Source organism: Fistularia commersonii, chromosome 4 (assembly GCF_037954325.1).
Source record: "Fistularia commersonii isolate RoL2024-O1a breed Wild chromosome 4, RoL_Fcom_v1.0, whole genome shotgun sequence".
In the NCBI taxonomy this organism is placed as follows: Eukaryota; Metazoa; Chordata; class Actinopteri; order Syngnathiformes; family Fistulariidae; genus Fistularia; species Fistularia commersonii.
In genome coordinates, this window is record NC_141287.1 from 17,478,284 (window position 1) to 17,496,950 (window position 18,667).

Below are 18,667 nucleotides of genomic sequence, written 5' to 3' on the forward strand. Positions count from 1 at the left end.
AGACCCGGAAGTCCAAAGAAGAGAATATCCATATTCCTCTGCGATGCATCCTAAAGATGTCTGCCTCCTTTCTTCATAAACGCCCAATGCAAGATTTTCTGTAGCTTTTAAATCATTTGGTAAGAAAGCAGATGTTTATATATCATCTCCTATCGGGGCTTTATCTATTCGGTTTTAGAGGAGCTGGAGCAATATGCCTTCAACTCAGTATCAATAATTCCAAGTCTTTATTGTGATTATGGAGAATAAGTTATTATCGAGGTCTTCTGTTCAATTGATTTATATTGTATTTTTCTTTTTTTGTGTGTATATCCCTTTTTTTTTCAACCAAAACATTCCTCTTCAGTATAACATGCTCATTTGGGGCTTATTTGTCAGCACTTTATTGCTACCAGCCTTAGTTTAAGTGAAAACAGACTGACACTGGAAACAACACTGCGTGTCAGCAGGAACCTTATAATAACGTTCATATTACAAAACACGAGTTATAGTTTCATCAGAATACAAGCCAATACCTTTTATAATTTGCTCAAAATTTTAAAATGTTTCATATCTGTGAGTTGGTCAATTTTGAGTTGTCCTGTGACATGTGTAAACAAAGCTTTTATTCGAACATTTTATATGCTATGTTGTTGAAATAATGTTAAAAGTGTCAGATGTGAAATACAAGTACTGGATTTAGAGAAATTTGCCCTCACAGCTTTTCCTTTACTTGGAGTTTGAGTGCTGGAGGGCATAACACAGTATTAGCAAGATTAAAATGTTAAGAGTTTCAAAATGTCGCTCTTGATACATTTTGGGTCAGTTCGATTATCCTGAGCTTCCCCGATTCTTTTACGGGTTATATCTGTGTTTATTATCTTGGAATATTTCATTAATGTATTTTTCTTGATCTGACTGTCCAACAAATACCAATCTGTCATTTTGAATCAAATAGGACAAGAATTTGGACAAGCAATAAAAGCTTTCTATCAGAATGAATTTTGATGAGTCACGGTTGCTGCCCATTCAACATTTCACAAATTTGCATAAAACACTGAGCCCCTCTTTTTTTGCTTTGAACGCTGAGGCGAGCCCATTGTGAATGCTGCCCACAGTACACAGATGAGTTTTGTTTAAAGATTCACAGAGATGTGGAGGTTTTGCTTATAAAATTCCTTCTTCCACTCTTTAGATAGCTGACATTCAGAAAACCGGGAGGGAAGAAAATGGCACAATAGCCTGAGGGCAGAAATGAAAGTCTGGCGTGCTTAGCGCTCCGGTAATCTGTTTAGTTATTCAGTTAAAGCCATGCATAAAGCAAAGACAGGGCACTTCATGAGGATCTGTTTTTGTTTGCCTGTTGTTTATTTTTCAGAGACTCAGCATTAGGAAGCGGGGTTGTACAGAGTGTGCAGAACGTGTCCCCTTCTGGGGTGGATACATAACGTGAGCTCTGCTGTGTTTATGGAGGACACACAGTGTGTCTCCAGTACGGCTTTTTATCTCACACTTATTTGTGGTGGAAAGTGACTGTTGACATCTGTGCACGTGTTGCTTGTTAGGATGCTCCTTAAACAGAGAGCGGCTCGTGTTTACCGTTGTTAACTTGACCAATTACATTAGTCATCTTCACTGCTGCATAGAAAATAGCTCAGATTCCCCAACTCTTCTTAATTTGCTGTTAGACTCCACAGGGCCAATATTTCCGCCCAGACCCTCCCAAAAGCAGTGTGCTTTACAAACCCCTTAACGTTGCGTCTTGATGATTTAGCTCTGATGGCTTTTTTTTTTTTTTTTTTTTCTCTTTCTTGACCTGCTCTCTTTATGCGAGTCCTTTGAGGCTTGCAAAAAAATTCTAATCCGTCTTTGTTGCCATAGCAGCCAGGAAAATTAACCTGATCCATGAGGCTCGTTCACTCAATGCCAGCAACAGAGATCAGATCAGCAGTAAATAAGATGATTTATTTATTTGTGCACAGAGATGTCACCTGGAGGATCTGTGCTGTTCCTTGCAACAAATGGGATGTATTCAGGAGTGACCTGGAGACTAAACATGTGGTCAGAGCTAACTGTCTCAGTCAACCCATTCTTAAACAGGGATGTATCCCATAACATGTGTTTCCTCTGTCAGGAAGGGTGGGAGCCTCTGGAAAGGTTTGTTTGGGCACTGCTTGGTTTGCTCAGTTGTCGCTTACAAACTGTAGCTACGACAGGAAGGGGGCAACAAAGCTAATCCTAGGCCTTCGCAGCACATGAGTGCACATGCAGACCAATGTTTCCGTGTTCCAAATACATTTTTTCAAAACACAATACACAACACAACACTACTGAGAAATGTACCCATCCTATTTGTGATTCTATCATGCATCTCGGTATTCATTTAACGTCGTGCCCGTTTATGAATCAACCGCTTATCTGCGTTGGTTCAGTGCCGCAGGTGTACGGACGTGGCTTCGTCTCCTTCTCCATCTTTTGTTTCCCGTGATTGTCAGGAGTGCCCAGTGAATCAGGCTCAAGGGGATTTCCACTGATTATAAACAAAGAGCCATCTGAGATTAGCTGATCTTTTAAAGATTCCCGAACGTCCAACCGTCCCCCCAGCTTCCCCATCATCCCTCCCCTGTGTTTTTTTTTTAATGTCACTATCTCTCAAACAAAAACAAAATCAGTTCATATTCATTTTTTTAATTTTTATATTTTAAATTTCTTTGGTGTGGTCTTCCTTCTCTTATCTGTCCTCCCACTTTCACATCAATTCCTGGCCCATGCTACTTTAAGTTCAATGGATAAACAGATTAGTGCCCTTTTCCACTTTATCTTGGACTGTTTAAACCTCCCTCCTGCTGTTCCGAGCTATATCATCTTACATCACCTTAAATGTCTATAGGAAGATAATGCTTTTACGTAAAACCTATGCTTTTTTTAAATTTCTTTAGAGTTAAACTTAGAGGTACATCAATTCTTCCTGGGTCTGTGTAAGGATATCATCAATCATCTTCTACTCCAGAGAGAACCTGGGAGTTCATGTTGAACTGTTTCTGTCTTCCATTAAAATGGGAGATAAATAGATAACATAAATCATTAAGCTGCTGTTGAAAATGAGCTGTGAGTTGAAGTGTTCAGCTATAATGTAGTGGCACATTACTGAAACAATCCTATCGTACCTTCGTTACAACCCGTGTAATGAGCAAGGGGAACTCATTATATGTGCAATTCCATTCACTCTAAAAGGATCTTATTCACTCATTTATAAATCATTTATTTTCATATAGACATCATTTTGAACTGAGGCCATCAAAGCGCCTTGATTCTGAAGATTATATGTCTAACAAAGTGAGCTCCGTCAGTTTTTATATTTACTTTACTGTCAGATTTTTTTAATTTTTTTATCTGATTTAATCAAAGAGGATATCATGTGTTTTTCTCATCTTCATTGGAATGTGTGTTAAAAAATTGAAGACTTGAAGTGTTTATTGTCGTGTTTACAGTCTGGAAGCATGTTTCCCTTAACTAATGAAAATGCGTGCATGTCTTTACATTTTTATTTGGAAATTTACCACAAAGCTGCTCTTTTTTTAAAATGCTGTGACCGTACACGTCAAATGCTGCTGAGTAACACAAAGTCATTGTATTGAGAAATCTAATTATTTACTCATCCAGTGCTTAATTACAATAATGTCATGAGTAATAAATTGCTTCAGAATACTTTTTTTACTTTTTTTTCTTAAACTCTAATATTTTCAACCTCAACACAGGAAGTGTTTTTTTTTTTTTTTTTTTTTTACTTGTATTACTATTCAGACAACCATTGAGTGAGGAGATGCCTTTAAGTCAGTGTGTCATTGTTGAGTAACAGAATTCGGCAGCAGGCCAGCATGGACTTGTTTCAGGATGTCTCAGCTCTCAGCCCCGTTTGCTGCAAGTAAGAGCCTGATCTGGATAAGAGGCATGTCCTCCAAAACAACCAGCCCTCTGAACGCAGCATTGCCAGAGTTAGTGATAACAACTTGTCATCAAGAGTTTATGTGTCTCTGATGAACACCACAACATATAACATAACACCATTGGCTGGACATTTTCTTTATTTGCCTTGTTGTATTCATCACTCTGGCTGTTACAGTGTTATTATGTTGATGTTGTCATTTGTAGCCTCATGTTCTGCATGGAATATGAATTAGTTTTTGAAGTTTTTGAAATAATATCATCAGCAAGGCTCTTGTTGCTGTTGCTTCCTCGTGCTGTGCTGTCCTTTCCGTCCTAGATAGTCTCTAGTGTATTGTGAATTATTGTTTTGATCCTGATTTCTAGGAAATCCCATTCTTGTTTAACACAATGATTTTATTGAACCAAAAGCAAACCCAATTCAGAGAGAATCATGACTCATAATTTTGACACAATAACCTATTATTTCTTTCATTTAAAATCAGGGATTAGTCTGTTTTTTAATAGCAAAGAAATAGTTTTGTGGAGATATGTAGTACAATAATGTGCCTGTAGGTGGCAGTAAAACACTCCCTAGGTTTCCTCATCTTTTACAGAATTTTATACTTCATGTGTTTCAAAAAAAAAAAAGGGCAGCAATCATCAAAACTGTCTTAAAATTCAATTTAATATTTCAAATATTTAGTGAGTTCCCAAAGGGATCTCCCTGAGAGAGTCTCCCAAAGGATCAATAAAGTTCTCTCCCATCCTAAGTGTTTGATAAATAGATTTCTTGAATCGCCAAGATGTTAATCTGTCCTTATGTTGTTTCTCGTGAACCCATTTCAGGCAACATGAAGCCGCATTGAACTGAGGAAGGCATGGTCTGCGTGTGTGTCTGTGTCTTTGTACAGGCTTTTAATTTGTGCACGTGTCTTTGCGAAACATATACTTACTCTGCATTTGGTGGCTCCCCTCCAAAGTCACGGAAGCACAGTACCCCTCAGGAAAATGGGTCATTTTCTTCTCCTGGAATAAATAAACAGTCCCAAAATACCACATTTAAGGAAGAGGATGTAGGCTTCTTGCATTTGCTTTGCACCACTTTAAAGAGGCAAGATAGCCTGACATGAAAAAAGGTTTTCTGATTATCCATCAGAATGCATGCTCACGCCGGTTCAATAATCTAAGTCCTGTCAAAACATCTTGGGAATTTCACGTTCCTTAAATATGGCTGGCCTAAATATGGCCAAGCCTATCTTTGTTTGCCACCCACAGGTGGACTTGCAGGAAAGTGCCTGCCTATAGAAACATTTTACAACCTTCACATTTTGCGATACCTCTCGAGAGTTAATTGCTCCCCTGGATTTGCTCCAATAAAATAGTATTTCCTTCCTTATGTGTTATTGAGAACTGGCAGTCAGCATTACATAATATCTCGACAGCTCTTCAGTGTCCACGAGCCTTCATCTAAGTTTGAAGGACAGTGGGCAGAGAGAGGCCGCTTTGTTATGACAGGGTTTACACGCACACATACACACACTCACACACACATGCACACATCAGCAGGAAACAGCCACTTCCTTTCTGGAGTTCTCGGAGAGTTTGAGCTTTGAGCCACTCTGGTTTATCTGCACCGTTCGGTTGGTAATGTGGGTGATGCCCTTTGTGGTCCTCCATTTTGTGGCCTCTGTCATGACACATATGCACACACACATACACACACACATCTCCCAGCAGATAGCCTGGCAAAGAAAAAGTCAGCGGCTGACCACCTTCAACCGAGAGGATCATCAGATGAGATGCCAGCTCCTCTTGACCTCTCCTCTCTCTAAGTTTTCAGAAGGAGTGTCTGTGTGTGTGGGGGGGGATTCCCTTTTCTACAAAGGCTGACTATTTAATGATTAATTTCTGCTCCACCCTTCACTTGCCGGCAACAGCCAGAAATTGCTGTATGACTACCTAGAGATGTTATTTAGGGGGTTACAGCTGTCCAGACTGTGTGAAGCAGATGTCGTGCCTGTGGTCAAATCCGGGGAGAGAAATGTGTCTGTTTAGCCAACAAAAAGGTATCTGAGATTAACATTATTGCAGACTTAGATGAGAACGTACTGTTTTCTAAACCATCAGTCTCAGCTGTCGTCCTGCTTACTCATTTATTCAATACATTCAAATATGTACCTGAAGTCACAGGTATGGAGGTTAAACAGTTAAAGTAAGAATTACATAAAATGTCAGCCACAAATCCAACTCTTTTAATGGTGATTAGTGGAACAGTGTGTCTGTTACCACCAACCAATATCGTCTTTTTCGAAGCCAGAGCCGAATATGGTGAGGAAAAACAGCTTTCCCGTTGACAAGATTCTCAAGTCCCACTGTTTCATTTCAATTTCTTACGTGCAGAAGTGCTCAGCAATTGCAAACATACGACAGACTCGGCACTAATCAGGTCAAGAGCAGCCGCCATTTGTGTCGTCTATTCCATGACTTCAGACTGTTGTCGCAGTTCCTACTGCATTTTGACACAACTGCTTTTGGTACGATAACACTTTCTCAAAAGTAATAGTTTATTTTCATGCAGAAGTTTCAGTTTCAATTTCCTGTTTATGTTTCTGTTTTTCATGCTGCAGCGACGGTGGGGCGCCTTCGCATGCTATTTCCCCTGACTAAGCCCTTATTTATAGGCCAGTAGAATATAGGCAAACCCTAACAAAACATTCTTAACCAATGGGAAACCACACTGTCATCCAATAGTGGCATGTTTTTACTGAAATATAAAATTATAAAAGATAAATGCCTATCTGATAACTCATATCATAAATTTTCAGAGATGGACTGAGGTTTATAAAATAAGATTTGAACCAAAGCAATTAATCGCCTGTTACCAGACAATGATATACTTTGCCAAAATACCAAATATCATCTCGTAAAGCCTCAAATGTGTGGGTTCAATAGCCACGTTTCTTCTCCTATCAGAGCAAACTGAGTGGATAAACCTTGTTGCAGTAATCCGTTCCAGCGCCATTCGGCCATCGGCATTTTAGCGCGGCCCTTATCTCTGCAACAGCCGCTGCACATTTGAGCACAGCGGTGCCATATGGACAGTCACAGCTCACGCTTCCCACAGAAGACGTTCACACCGGAGTGTCCACAGATAGCACCGTGCTGGGTCTTAACACACTCCAATTCACCTATTCTTCGCTCTTGCTTTGCCAAGGGCTTAAGCTTTAGATTTAGAATGGCTGACTCAGTCCAAGTATGTCCTGCTAGTGGCTACCGTAGTACTCCATTTGTTGGCTACACACGTGTAGCATTTACCACCTCGGGCTTTGCTGTGCTTTGTTATGTTTTTCAGGCGGAAACCGCATGGTAGTAATTGGTCAATTGAGTAGAAAAGTACGGTTTGGACAGAAAAAGCTCGCTTTCAATCACTACTTCAGAAGAGGCTGCAGGCTGTTGAAAGGAACCATGTCAGTCATAATGAATCAGCAGTCTCCTGTCCTGGCATTAATAATATATCCACTTAAGAGGATGTTGGGATGTGTAACCGTGTACAAGAACAGAAGATTTGGCGGGGACACAGCAGTAGTAGCAATTACTATGATACACTTTACAAAAATGCAGGCATAGGCACAAGATATTGCCCAATTGTTATGCAAACCATTTTTAATCTTTCCATTTAGAAGTGTCATATTGGCGTTCTAAGACCAGATGTATCCGTGCCTCCATCCATAATTCAATCGTGCCTTGTAGCAAGTCACAAAGTCACCACATTTTAAAGCATGTGTTCATCTGAGACTGATATTATTTCTCTAAAAAGAAACGGAAATGGTGAAATTTCCAACTAGTGTCAAGAGGGTTTTATTTTTAAATATGTTTTGCGTCTATGTTGTAGTGTCAGTTGGTATCACCTCCCTCTGGCCAGTGAGTGAGTGCAGGCTTCGCATACTGCATCCATGTTTATTGTCTGTGGTGCTTTGATTATAATGAACACATCACGTTATATATAACTTACAAGAAATCCTAATGGGGTCTTTTACAAGCAGTATAGCCAGTTAAAAACTCAGCTCGTAGTATTAATAGTAAGTATTGTGATATAAAAGGACTAGGTTATTTTTTACAGTGCTCTCAGTGGTGTTGTGTTACTGCCTCAGTACAGTACATTGTTGCACAAATGTTGTTACAGCACAAGAACCATCTGTGTCCTTGGGGCAAATGATTTTCAATCATCACATGTGACACGTCAACACTGTGTGCGTAAAGCCTGTTCTATTGTCCGGTTGTGTCACACTAACTTCAACTTGTACTTGCACAATACGTATTACAGTAGGAGTAGATATGAGAACTGTTTGTCTTAAGAGAATTTTCAATCAGACTTGCACAACATTGAAATTATTTTCTGAGAAATATGCTTCTTAAAACAAGGCTGTTATTGCTGTATAGAAAGGTATCGATTGTTTTGTGCAAAGTTCAATTGTACCATGCCGCTGTCCCTATTCATATCTTGTATTCACACTTTATGTCGCGTTAATTCAGTTACTGTTCACACCTCTGTTTTTTCGTGTGCCACTTAATCAGATCAGCAACTACACATTCTTAAATCCGATCCAAACTGAGCCATAGTGAGGAAGTGGACACTTGTCTAAAGAGACAGACACACTTCTATCACTTTTACAAACAGTGTTGGTTTCCTCCGCCAGTCCCTCTATCTTTCTCAAAGGATCCGCTCGTCTACTGGCTCAGCTGCTTTCGCTCCAGGCAGCTTATGTTGATGTTCAGTCGAATGTAGTTCAGTGTGTCAAGCACCACTGAAATATTAACTCAGCAGCAGGCAGAAATGTGCACAAGCATTGGTGACTTGATGCACCGTTCGGATGTGAGGTTGGACTTCAACCTCTTCAGATGGCTCTACATGAGTGTGCAAAATTAAGAGGTGAGATAACCGGCTGCATTACACCAATCAAATCAGACTGAGAGTTGTCTAAATATAACCAGCTGATTTTGCCTTTTTTTAAAAATTTTTCATTCATTTAGGAAAAAACTGAAATAAGTCCAGATAAATAATTATCATTGGGATTCAAACCCTCCAATAGCCATCGGCGTAAGCAGTCAGACGCTGAGCGGCTGCTAGACTTGTTATTTATCTTTGTCACCCAAAGGCAATCGGCTCCCGTCATCAGACTCAGACTGCAAGGAAAGCAGCTATCACATGTTATTCAACTTGACAATGGGACTGGTTAGCGGTTAATTAATGATCGATTAATCAGACCTGACGTCCTGATTTCCATATTGACTGTTTACTTTTTTGTTTTTAGCAGTTATTTGTTGTTGTTTTTTTTCCCTATTCTGGTTCTGTGTGTTTTGCCACTGAACGGCAGGACGGCACAGAGATAGATAAACATCGACGAAAACTGCCCTCAAACACTTTCCTCACAATCAGGATGTGAAACAGTATTTTTACCCTCAAGTAGTATGTTATTATAAGCACAACCCTGAATGTGGGTGTTTTTTTGCAAATTTAAACCTAGCATATAAGAACAATGAAAGCCTGTTTAGGGAGGAGAATTGATTTTTCCAGCTGTTTCACATTTCATTTTCTTTTTTTTTTTTTTTTTTTTGTAATTTTGTAAAAATTTACCACTTCCCTGCTTTGATTTCTGTCTCTCTGCACTGCACAGGGACATTTTAATCAAAGGTCATGCTGGTCGCTGAATAATTCCCTGGCATTTCAAAAGCTTGTGTATGATCAAATTGTGTTCCTCTCGATATATCTGTGTACTTGGCAGGACGGCCGCTGTGTGATCAAGCAGCAGCTAATCTTTTGTAAGAAGAAAACTCCCTATTTGATGTCTTGGCAGAAAAGATAAAAACCCTCCCATGTCTTTGGTATGTTTTATAAACAATTTTTTTTTAACGCAAGTCATGTGGTTCCCACGAGAGTTGGATGTTTAATAATCCCAACATTATTTTGTTAATTCTTATCTAAACTGTGGATTGTTCACTCTATGATTGAAATTTAATTCATGCTCATACTGGATTAGTAAACTTGGACTGGTGACTCCTGTTTTATATATAGTATCTCTTCAATGAGATTCCAATTCAGTTCTGCTGTTGGCTCTGGTTTTTCCACTGAACTAAATAAGCATTCAGCCATATTGCTGTTCATGGAAGCAAATTCTCTCTCTGACCCATTTATTTCATATTTTGTCATGTGGCTTAAAGAGAAATCCCTTTTGATAGTGTAAAGCAGTTAGATTAGAAGAAAATGTGGAATTACAAAAAAAAAAAAAAAAAAATATCAGTAGAAATACGGAGAGCTGCTACAGGGCAGAATGAAAAGTGACTAAGTAAGAGAGACAGATGCACATTTGCACAAAAGCCTAGTATTGGTTGAAGCTGCAGCAGAGCTCGCACAGCATCCTCCATCCCTCCCATCCCTGGTTCTCCACTCTACGTTGCTCAGTCCCTGCATCTCGTCTGCTGACTGAGGCATTCCTGCGTACACTGACGGAGGCAGCTTGGCATTACACCGGGACTCGTTTTGTCTGCTCAAGTCTTGCGCCGCTTGTCCGCTTTGGCTGTCCTTTCTGGATCTAGTTCCGAGGACAACAGCGCTCACTCTCTTCAAGTCAGAGGCGGTGGATTTTTTTTTTGGGTCAAATCATGGACCGAAAAGAAAGAGGAAGACGGTCGAACAAAGTGGGTCACTTCCAGGCTCTCCTGACTTGATGCCTGTTTGGACCTGGAGGAATGGGGTGCACCACCAGCACAGTTGTGTACGACGGGCTGCGGACTGTCTTAGAGAGGAACTGTAGTGGCTACATCTGTAAGGGAGCAGCTGAGCCTATTGGGCCGTCTGAGATTGAGCGAGCACTCAGTTTGAGAGAGTCCCGCGTGTTACCAGCACAGAGAGTACTTAAGGTGTGTGTGTTTCTGTATTTGTGTGTACATGTTTGCATGCAGTGTGTTTACATATTGTGCCACAATTTAACATGAACTTCATACGTGCTCATACAGAGCATTACAGCAGGAACAGCAATTGTTTATCATTCAAGTGATACTTTTCTACGCACTGAAAACTTTTATTATTATTATTTTTTGAAGATTACCTTTACTGTCAAAATGTCCTTTTAAACCTGCATGTATTTCAAGCAACCTTATATATCTTGTCCAAACGAGTATTTGTCCATTTCTCCCATGCAAGAGAAAAAAAACTCACCAGAAATCAAGCTTAATCCAATAAAATGGGATAAATATATGTATTCCATTGATAGCCCTTCATTAACATGCTATTAATTCCAAAGTTATGGCTCGAGTATGTTTGTGTGCTTGTCTTTAAACCTCGTAGCATCAGAGTGGGCTGCTTAATTGGATTTGCAATGCAAATCATCAATGCTGCATTCTATCCTCGATTTCTTCTGTGAAGAAACGGGAAATGCGGAGCACGAAGACGATGAATGATTTAGGTTGTAGTAACACGAGCGTGGGTGCATGCAGATCTGCCGAGTGCAACGATTTACACAGGAAATACTAACGCCACAAAACTACATGTACTGCTGTAATTCAACTTCATTATAACTGCTACGTGCTAACTAATTTGCAAACGCAGCCACAACACCATGTTAATATTTATCCATGAGTGCATAAAATGTAGGGCAGTAGAAGGGCTGGGATCTTTACTCTCACTAAGCACTGCATGGTTAGAGCCTCTGTAGGCTGGATGACTGTGAGGATGGTGTGGGGGTGGGCGAGGAGGGTGATGGTGGTGGTGGGGGACGACAGTGAGCTCTGTGTCTGCTGGAAATCAATCACCACTCTTGAGCTGCGAACCAGAGGGCTTGGCAGTGCTTCTGCTGCTCCGTACCAGCTTGTCTCGCCCTTAGTGTTTCTGTTTACTCACTAGTGCGTGTGTGTGTGTGTGTGTTTGTGTGCGTGCACACACTTACACGCACACACGCGCCTTTCTGTGTGCTCCTTTCCCTTGATGGTTCATCACATTCACTGCAGAAAGCTGAGTGACTGTGGCCGTGGCTAAGAGCAAGGAATTAGGTCAAGGGCACAGTGGTGTCTCTGAGCTACGGGATGGTCTTATCCGGATGGGGTCAATTAATCCTCTGTCAGCATTTGGCTGTCTCAATAATCAATAGTTGGAAGTGAGTGGGATGTAACTTTTTTTTTTTTTTTTTTTTTTGCATTGTCTCATCACTGGGCTGTGTGACTGCCACATAATGCATCTGCACTTCCCGTACGGGGGATAATGTGCTTTTCGTTCATATTCATCACTCTACACCTTTACAATCCATTAGTCTTGATTATAAGAAGCTGCACACCATTAGGCCTGCCCTTTAATTCCCTCTGATTGCAGTGGAATATTATTCATGGAACTGGAAAACAGAAATGGTGTGTTGAAAAGACACACATGCTTGTACACATAGACACACACACACACACACAAAGAAAGTACTCAAACAGTTTACATACAGAGTTGTCTGGTGGGAGGCTGATCTTACATCATCTCCGGAAACTATAAGGCATGCTTTGCTAATATTATTGCACTATTTTACAACAGATTGCCCTTGCATCTCTTTGTGGAGTTTTGTTCTCCCTCGGACACGCTTTCCAAAATGATCTGATTTGCATACTAAAAAGTATGCTGTTGTAATTCAAAAACGTTTCAAGATGATGGATAGCATTTGTGGGCCATCAACTTCCTTCCCGAAGTTCAGTGAAAGGCCAGAAACAATAATACTGAAAAGAAAAGACTGGGGCCGCTGCTAGTTCTGTCCAAGGAATGTTGTCGCTGGGAAAGAAAGCGTTGACGTCGTCTTGATTGCAGATAAAAGCAGCTTTCATCTGGTGTTTTGGGAGGAATGATTTCCTCCTCCATTGGTCCCAATGAACCATTTCTAATTAATCGATTATGCTCTTCGTGTCAGGGAGTGGATGAAATATCTGCAAAGCTCTGAGCGTTATCAGCCAGAAATTAGGCACAGATTAAATCCATTTTACATTCAGTAATCTAAAAAATGCTTTTTCTTCATCCATGTTTAAAACGGGTAAAGCTTTTTGTATTCAATTATCTCAGGACTGTACATTTCATTTGATTAATATTCAAAACAATCACATGTATTGGTAGCTTATTTATATCTTGAGCTCTATAAATCTTTGGTTAATTCTTACACTACTCTTTATCTCATGTCTTAAAAGAATTTAATGACCTATTTCACCAATTATTTCTCTCTCATTGTCTATGAAATAGCTGAACCTTACTTTCAAGTGAGATTGATTTTCCTGCTTTTTCATTTTCTACACCACCACCATCCAGCCCAGCCACCAGGGTAGAATAGCTGCCTATAAAAAAAGATAATCATCCTGTGTTTTGTTTGGCATTTTACCATGTCATTGCTGTTGAGATTATAATTTTCACAATTTTTTTTTTCGCCTGGGCCTTATCATAGTGAAAGATAAAATATCAGTAATACCAAGTCTGAGGAGGAGGAGAGGGAGCAAGATCTCGATTTCAGTGTTTAAGACGTCAGACTAAATGTAACTTTTAAAATGCGACCTGTTTGTCAGCAGCATCAGTATGGTTAATGTGGATCTGTCACACTTTCACAAGTGCATATTCATTTCAGCAGAGGCTGAGGTTTGTGACCGACATACCGAATATAATGATGATGATGATAATACATTTCATTTAAGGAGCCTTACTTGACACTCAAGGACACCATACAGACATAAACATATACACAAAATACAGATTTAGAAACAAAATAACAATAAAAATGGCAACGTGGTAAAAAAATTGAGTACACATAGATGTATAGATGTAGTTCATAGTTATCAAACATTACACACATATTGGGATTACCGGCACACAGACAACCAGTGCATTTCCATCCACACAGTGTGGAGTATTCGAGATTTACAGTCAACCCTGCCTTGTGATCGGCTAGATACTTTTTTGAGAGTTTGTAGCCATCCTGGAGTTACTCTTAAGTTCAAATCAAGGCTGTGTGTGTGCGCCTGTGCATGCATCCACTTGCAAACTAATACACAGGACAATTATCTCCCGCACTCCTATAATTAAAAGACAATCTGGCAACAGCAGTGTTTTATTATTTGCGTTTGCTGGTGCATTTAAACCCAGTTTGGATCAATAATTTCTCTTAACATACTTTAATATGTATATTCATCTGATTAAGTCTTTCTTGAGCTTCTTCTTCTTTTTGCCTTTCCTGACCCAACCCTCTGCATTTATCCGGGCTTGGGACCGGCTCGAGGAGACACCGGCCCGTGCCGCCCTGAGGGTGCATTTAAGTCTTCTTTGAGCTATTGCTGTAAATATTTGCCACTTATAGTACTAATTGAGTACAAGCAGATCTTGCAATCAGTGACATCCTGTTATTTTTAGTGGCCATTGTGTCTCTACGTCCCAAGTGATTCTGTTAACACAGTAGGACGTGACATGTTGTCATTGTCGCGTGCATAGTAAAAACTCATTTTTGGAAAACTTGAAAACAGCCTGATGGGTTGGGGATTGCTGAGGGGCGGTTCGGGGTGGGCTGTGTTTTGTTACATTCCAGGTTACACCCTGTTTTGCTATGATTCGTATTGGGAAGGTCTGGCGTTTGCATCAGGTCCTTGTTACGTAATCGAGTGCAGCTGTAGTTCTATTCAGAATGAGAGTTACAGTATGATAGCTCTGGGTGACGTTGCATGGTCCTGACAGCTACATTGTTTCAGAGACAGACTGAGAGAAAAGGTGAGTTATTTGCGTCACAAATGTGAATGAGCCATTTAAACATTACAATACCAATAATAATTCAATAGAAATAGCAGGAGCAAAAGTTGATGCACATTAAATATTCTGTGAATAGTCTGCAATGACCCTTTGATTTACCTCTGCTTTTCTATTTTCAAACAGCGCCAATGTCTTTACACCCCAATCCTTAACTAAAGTAATTATTTTTGGGAAAAATCCTATTTAATCCAAAGAGCAATAATGCACATGGTGAAACTGTTATTGAAAATTTGGGAAAAATACCACACACATCAGAATCGAAGATGGTATGGGGTTAAATCATGGTGACACTACCTGCTAGAGACCTGTCCAAAAGCTTTCTTTTAACATATATGAAATGATCACAATCATTCCTAAATTGTTTTCATATTTTTAACACAGAATAACAAGAATAACAAGAATAATTCAACCATGATGGTAACTTTCCTAACTCTCCTTTCCATGGGTTGGTGTCTGCAATATGCAAAGTCACCCCCGCTGGCCTATAGGGAGAGTGCACTTCTGAGGCATTGCAGCCATTTTTATTTTTCAAAAGTAAAATAAACAATAAAACTTCCTTGTACAGCCGCTTGGTATAAATGTTATTCCCCAATCGTTAATACTGATGCCTTGCACTAACACTGCTCTCATAGCTGAACATTTTAAGCAAAGTAAAAAGTTAGAGGCAAACTTGTTTGAGCTTGCTTAACTGTAATGTAAGCGCGTCTTAAAATGAAAACACACAGCACTTTATTTGTTCGTTCTTACTTTATATTTTGGAAACGGTTTCAGACACACAAACTCTCATCACCACAATAAACATATTCCGCCAAAACACTGGGACACCGATGTCAACATTGTGCAATTGTTTACACATGCGTACTGTCGGCCAGGTGTGAGATCATCCAGTGTCCCACAATACAGTTATAGCCATTTTAGGGTCTTTCTTTGAAATGTAACGTTCCACCATTGTGTTGTCTCCCTTTGACGGAGATGGTGATAGAACAATGTGACGATGTCTGTCTCGGGGTCAGAGGTGGAAGTATCTGTTCGTCTACTTTGCCCCAGTGATCTTTAATTTTGAATGAAATGCGTAAATGTGGCCCAAGACTGCCTTTTAAAATGCCCAAATTCATCACATTTAATGAAAACACAACTGAATTACTTACGAATTGTATACATTCCAATGTTGTTTAACCAGTAAGACTCTTCAATTATTTGGATGTAACTTGTATATTCACAGGCTAACAGATAAAGAATTACAGGCTACATGAAATGGATCGTGAAACCTTGATTTGTAAAGCAAGCGGGGCGGTTTATCTTGTTTTAAACGTGACTCAACTCAAACTCACTATGATAACAGATAGATTTTAAGAGGAATTGCTTTGTGATGATCGCAAAATTGACATGTTGTTCTTTTGTATCGCCAGACCTTCTTTCTGTTTATGATTTGCCTATTCAAACTGGCAAGATTTGGTTGATATTGTAGATTTTTACCACCTTAAGGATCCCTGTGTGGGGCCCACAGGAGCATGTGACAGCTGACCTGGCATCACTCCTTGTTTTAAACTGACACAGGCTTGAAAAGATAACACCCTCCCCTGCTGTGGCCCACTGAGGAATCTGTAAGGTCTGGCCTACACTAAGGTGGGTCGACCATGGCTAAATCATGTAGGAATGCCCCTCAAGCAGTTGCGTCAACAAACAGTAAGACAGAAGCTGGGCTTGATCTCAAATGTTTGATTACAAACAGTCGCTATCTTAGCTAAAGTCATACAGTGGAACCAGACCAGCGATTTTAAAAACCAAGGTGACTAATGTTCCAACATTTCCAACCAATTCGATACCCCTCTCCACCGACAGATGAGGAAGTATACAGTTCGCTCCCTATATATCAACCTTGAGTTTAAGAAGTTATGTCCATTTTTTTTTTTCTCAAGCTGATGATCTCAACTTGGCAATGTATCCCCGTTATCCGTGCGGAAAAATCACTGTGGACGATTTGCTCCTAAACGCGGCGCGTCTGCAGATGCTCGGCTGCTGTCTTCCGATATCTGCTGCTGAAATTTGGTGGGATTGCTCTGCTTTTTGCATCACTCTCTCTCGGCTCCTCTTGATGAAATTCAAGCGGCTCTTATTTCACACACACACACACGCACGCACACACACACACACGCTGTCTCACTTAAAGAGTGGACAGTCCTCGAGCAGACAGTTCAACTTGAAGAATGCCTGCCTATTGTTTGGCGTCTGTGTAATTGTGCAGGTGGATGGTACAGGGTCAGATAGCATTTGTGTGTGTGTGTATGTGTGTGTGTGGATGAGTGTGTGTGTGGATGAGTGGGTGTTTTACTCCCCCAGGCAGCACAGCTGAGTGTAGGAGGGGCCTCCTCTGTCTGGGTGTGAGTCCCGGGCTCTCAGACAGAGCACTTTGAGAAGGCAGGGTGTGAGGAAGAAATATAAACTTAGATTCCTTTTTTTTTTTTCCAGAGCAAGGATTTTTTTCCTCGGATATGCTAGCTGTTTTGTCACAGCCTCAATACTCGGAGATATTTCACCATAGTCACTGACCATGCAAGGAAGGGGGAGCAAAGTTCTCAAGAAGGAGATTGTCATTGAGAGTCCTCAGCGGTATAGGTCCCTGTCTACTGCAGAAACCGAAGTAGACTCAGTGCCACAGGTAGCGGTAAGTCCTTCAAAAATCTCAAGAAAAAAAAACATTCGGGCTCATTTTCAAAAAGTTCTCCGGTCAGAATCTTTTCATCTTTCCGTGACAAGCATTGTAAAGTTTAACCTCAGTCATAAAGATTCAGAGCAGGTGTCACATGAGCATCTGAATCCGTTGACTCATGCCATCCCCCCTCGACAGCACTGACGTGCGTATAAAAAATGCAATGTTCGCAGCTAGAAAACTGAACATTGGACACTATCTGAAATCCTGCAATGCTAATTTTATGATTTTATGTACCAGTATCAGCTTCTCCGACACTTTACGCAGCAAGAGATAGTTATACAGTTATAATTCCTTGCTCTTAAATGTGAAGATGTCCAGTGGTTTGACCTCCTCCCAACCTGTCAGTAGCAAAAGATTCAGTGTATCAGTGAGAGGAGGCATTACACAGCCCCATTGTCTGGGGCTGTCAGTGGGTGCAGTGATGGGATGAGGGGGAGCTGCGGTGAAACAGCTGCTGAGAGGGGAACGGAAGGGATGGCTTTATATATTTCGGTTTCATGCTCTTCTCAGATGTGGTTTATTTATTGTAGCCCATTGTAGACACTCATGATGTGGTCTGTTTTTTTTTTTTAATGCTGAAATGTTTCATTTGTTGAGTTGGGATTTCGGTGGATTGATGGTCAGCGCTGTGGGCTGAGGAGATGACTGCTCTCGCTTGACTGTTCATTTTCTTACATGGAACTATTTGTACTGCGTGGCTGACCACCTTGACCCACTGAGCCTGCAGTGTGGGAAGTCCAGAGTGGAACGCAAAGAGACAATAGTCAGCAAGGGTCGGTTATTGTTTGATTTTACCCGTTATGATTCTGGCACTGCTGAGTGATTCTGGTTCCGTATTTTTTTTTCTTATTTTTTTTAACCCTTTTTAAGTTTTATTGGGTTTTATTTCAACAATTTTAAGAAACAGCGGCCAGATATTTAGTTCCAAAACAAACAAAATAGTCATTAAATGTATATGAAGAAGTATTATTAAAGACAAAAGGTGCCGTTGCAGCAATGCTTTATCAAACCTACATGACTCCTTTGTGAGTTTCTTTTGAACTTACTTCACGTTTATAGTTTTGTTTTATATGATTTGTATGCAATTTTATTTTCATTTTAAATGTAACAGTATTCTTTTGCTCCATTGAAAAAGAGGTTTTTAATCTCAATGGGACTTTCCTGGTTAAATTAAGGTTAAATAAAAAAAAATTATGCCAGTGTAAGGCCTTGTTGGAACTTGTACTTCATGTGATGTTATCAAAACA

General features: G+C 40.2%; 1 protein-coding gene across 5 annotated transcripts in view; it reads left to right on the top strand.

Annotated features, from left to right (window-relative positions):
• The window catches only part of LOC147234953 (dedicator of cytokinesis protein 9-like), a 72,530-nt gene that overhangs the window by 11,007 nt on the left and 42,856 nt on the right, over positions 1-18,667 (top strand). For 2 of the 5 annotated variants that reach the window (XM_086145669.1, XM_086145671.1), the window contains exon 1: positions 10,556-10,824. The exons of 1 other annotated variant lie outside the window; for it this stretch is intronic. In XM_086145669.1, coding sequence (XP_086001795.1) covers positions 10,654-10,824 — 171 coding nt within the window. In that variant the 5' untranslated portion in view covers positions 10,556-10,653. Of the gene's footprint in view, positions 1-10,554; positions 10,825-17,115; positions 17,373-18,667 lie in introns of those variants that run through there. 2 more of the 5 variants (XM_086145672.1, XM_086145670.1) reach the window with 2 other exon arrangements.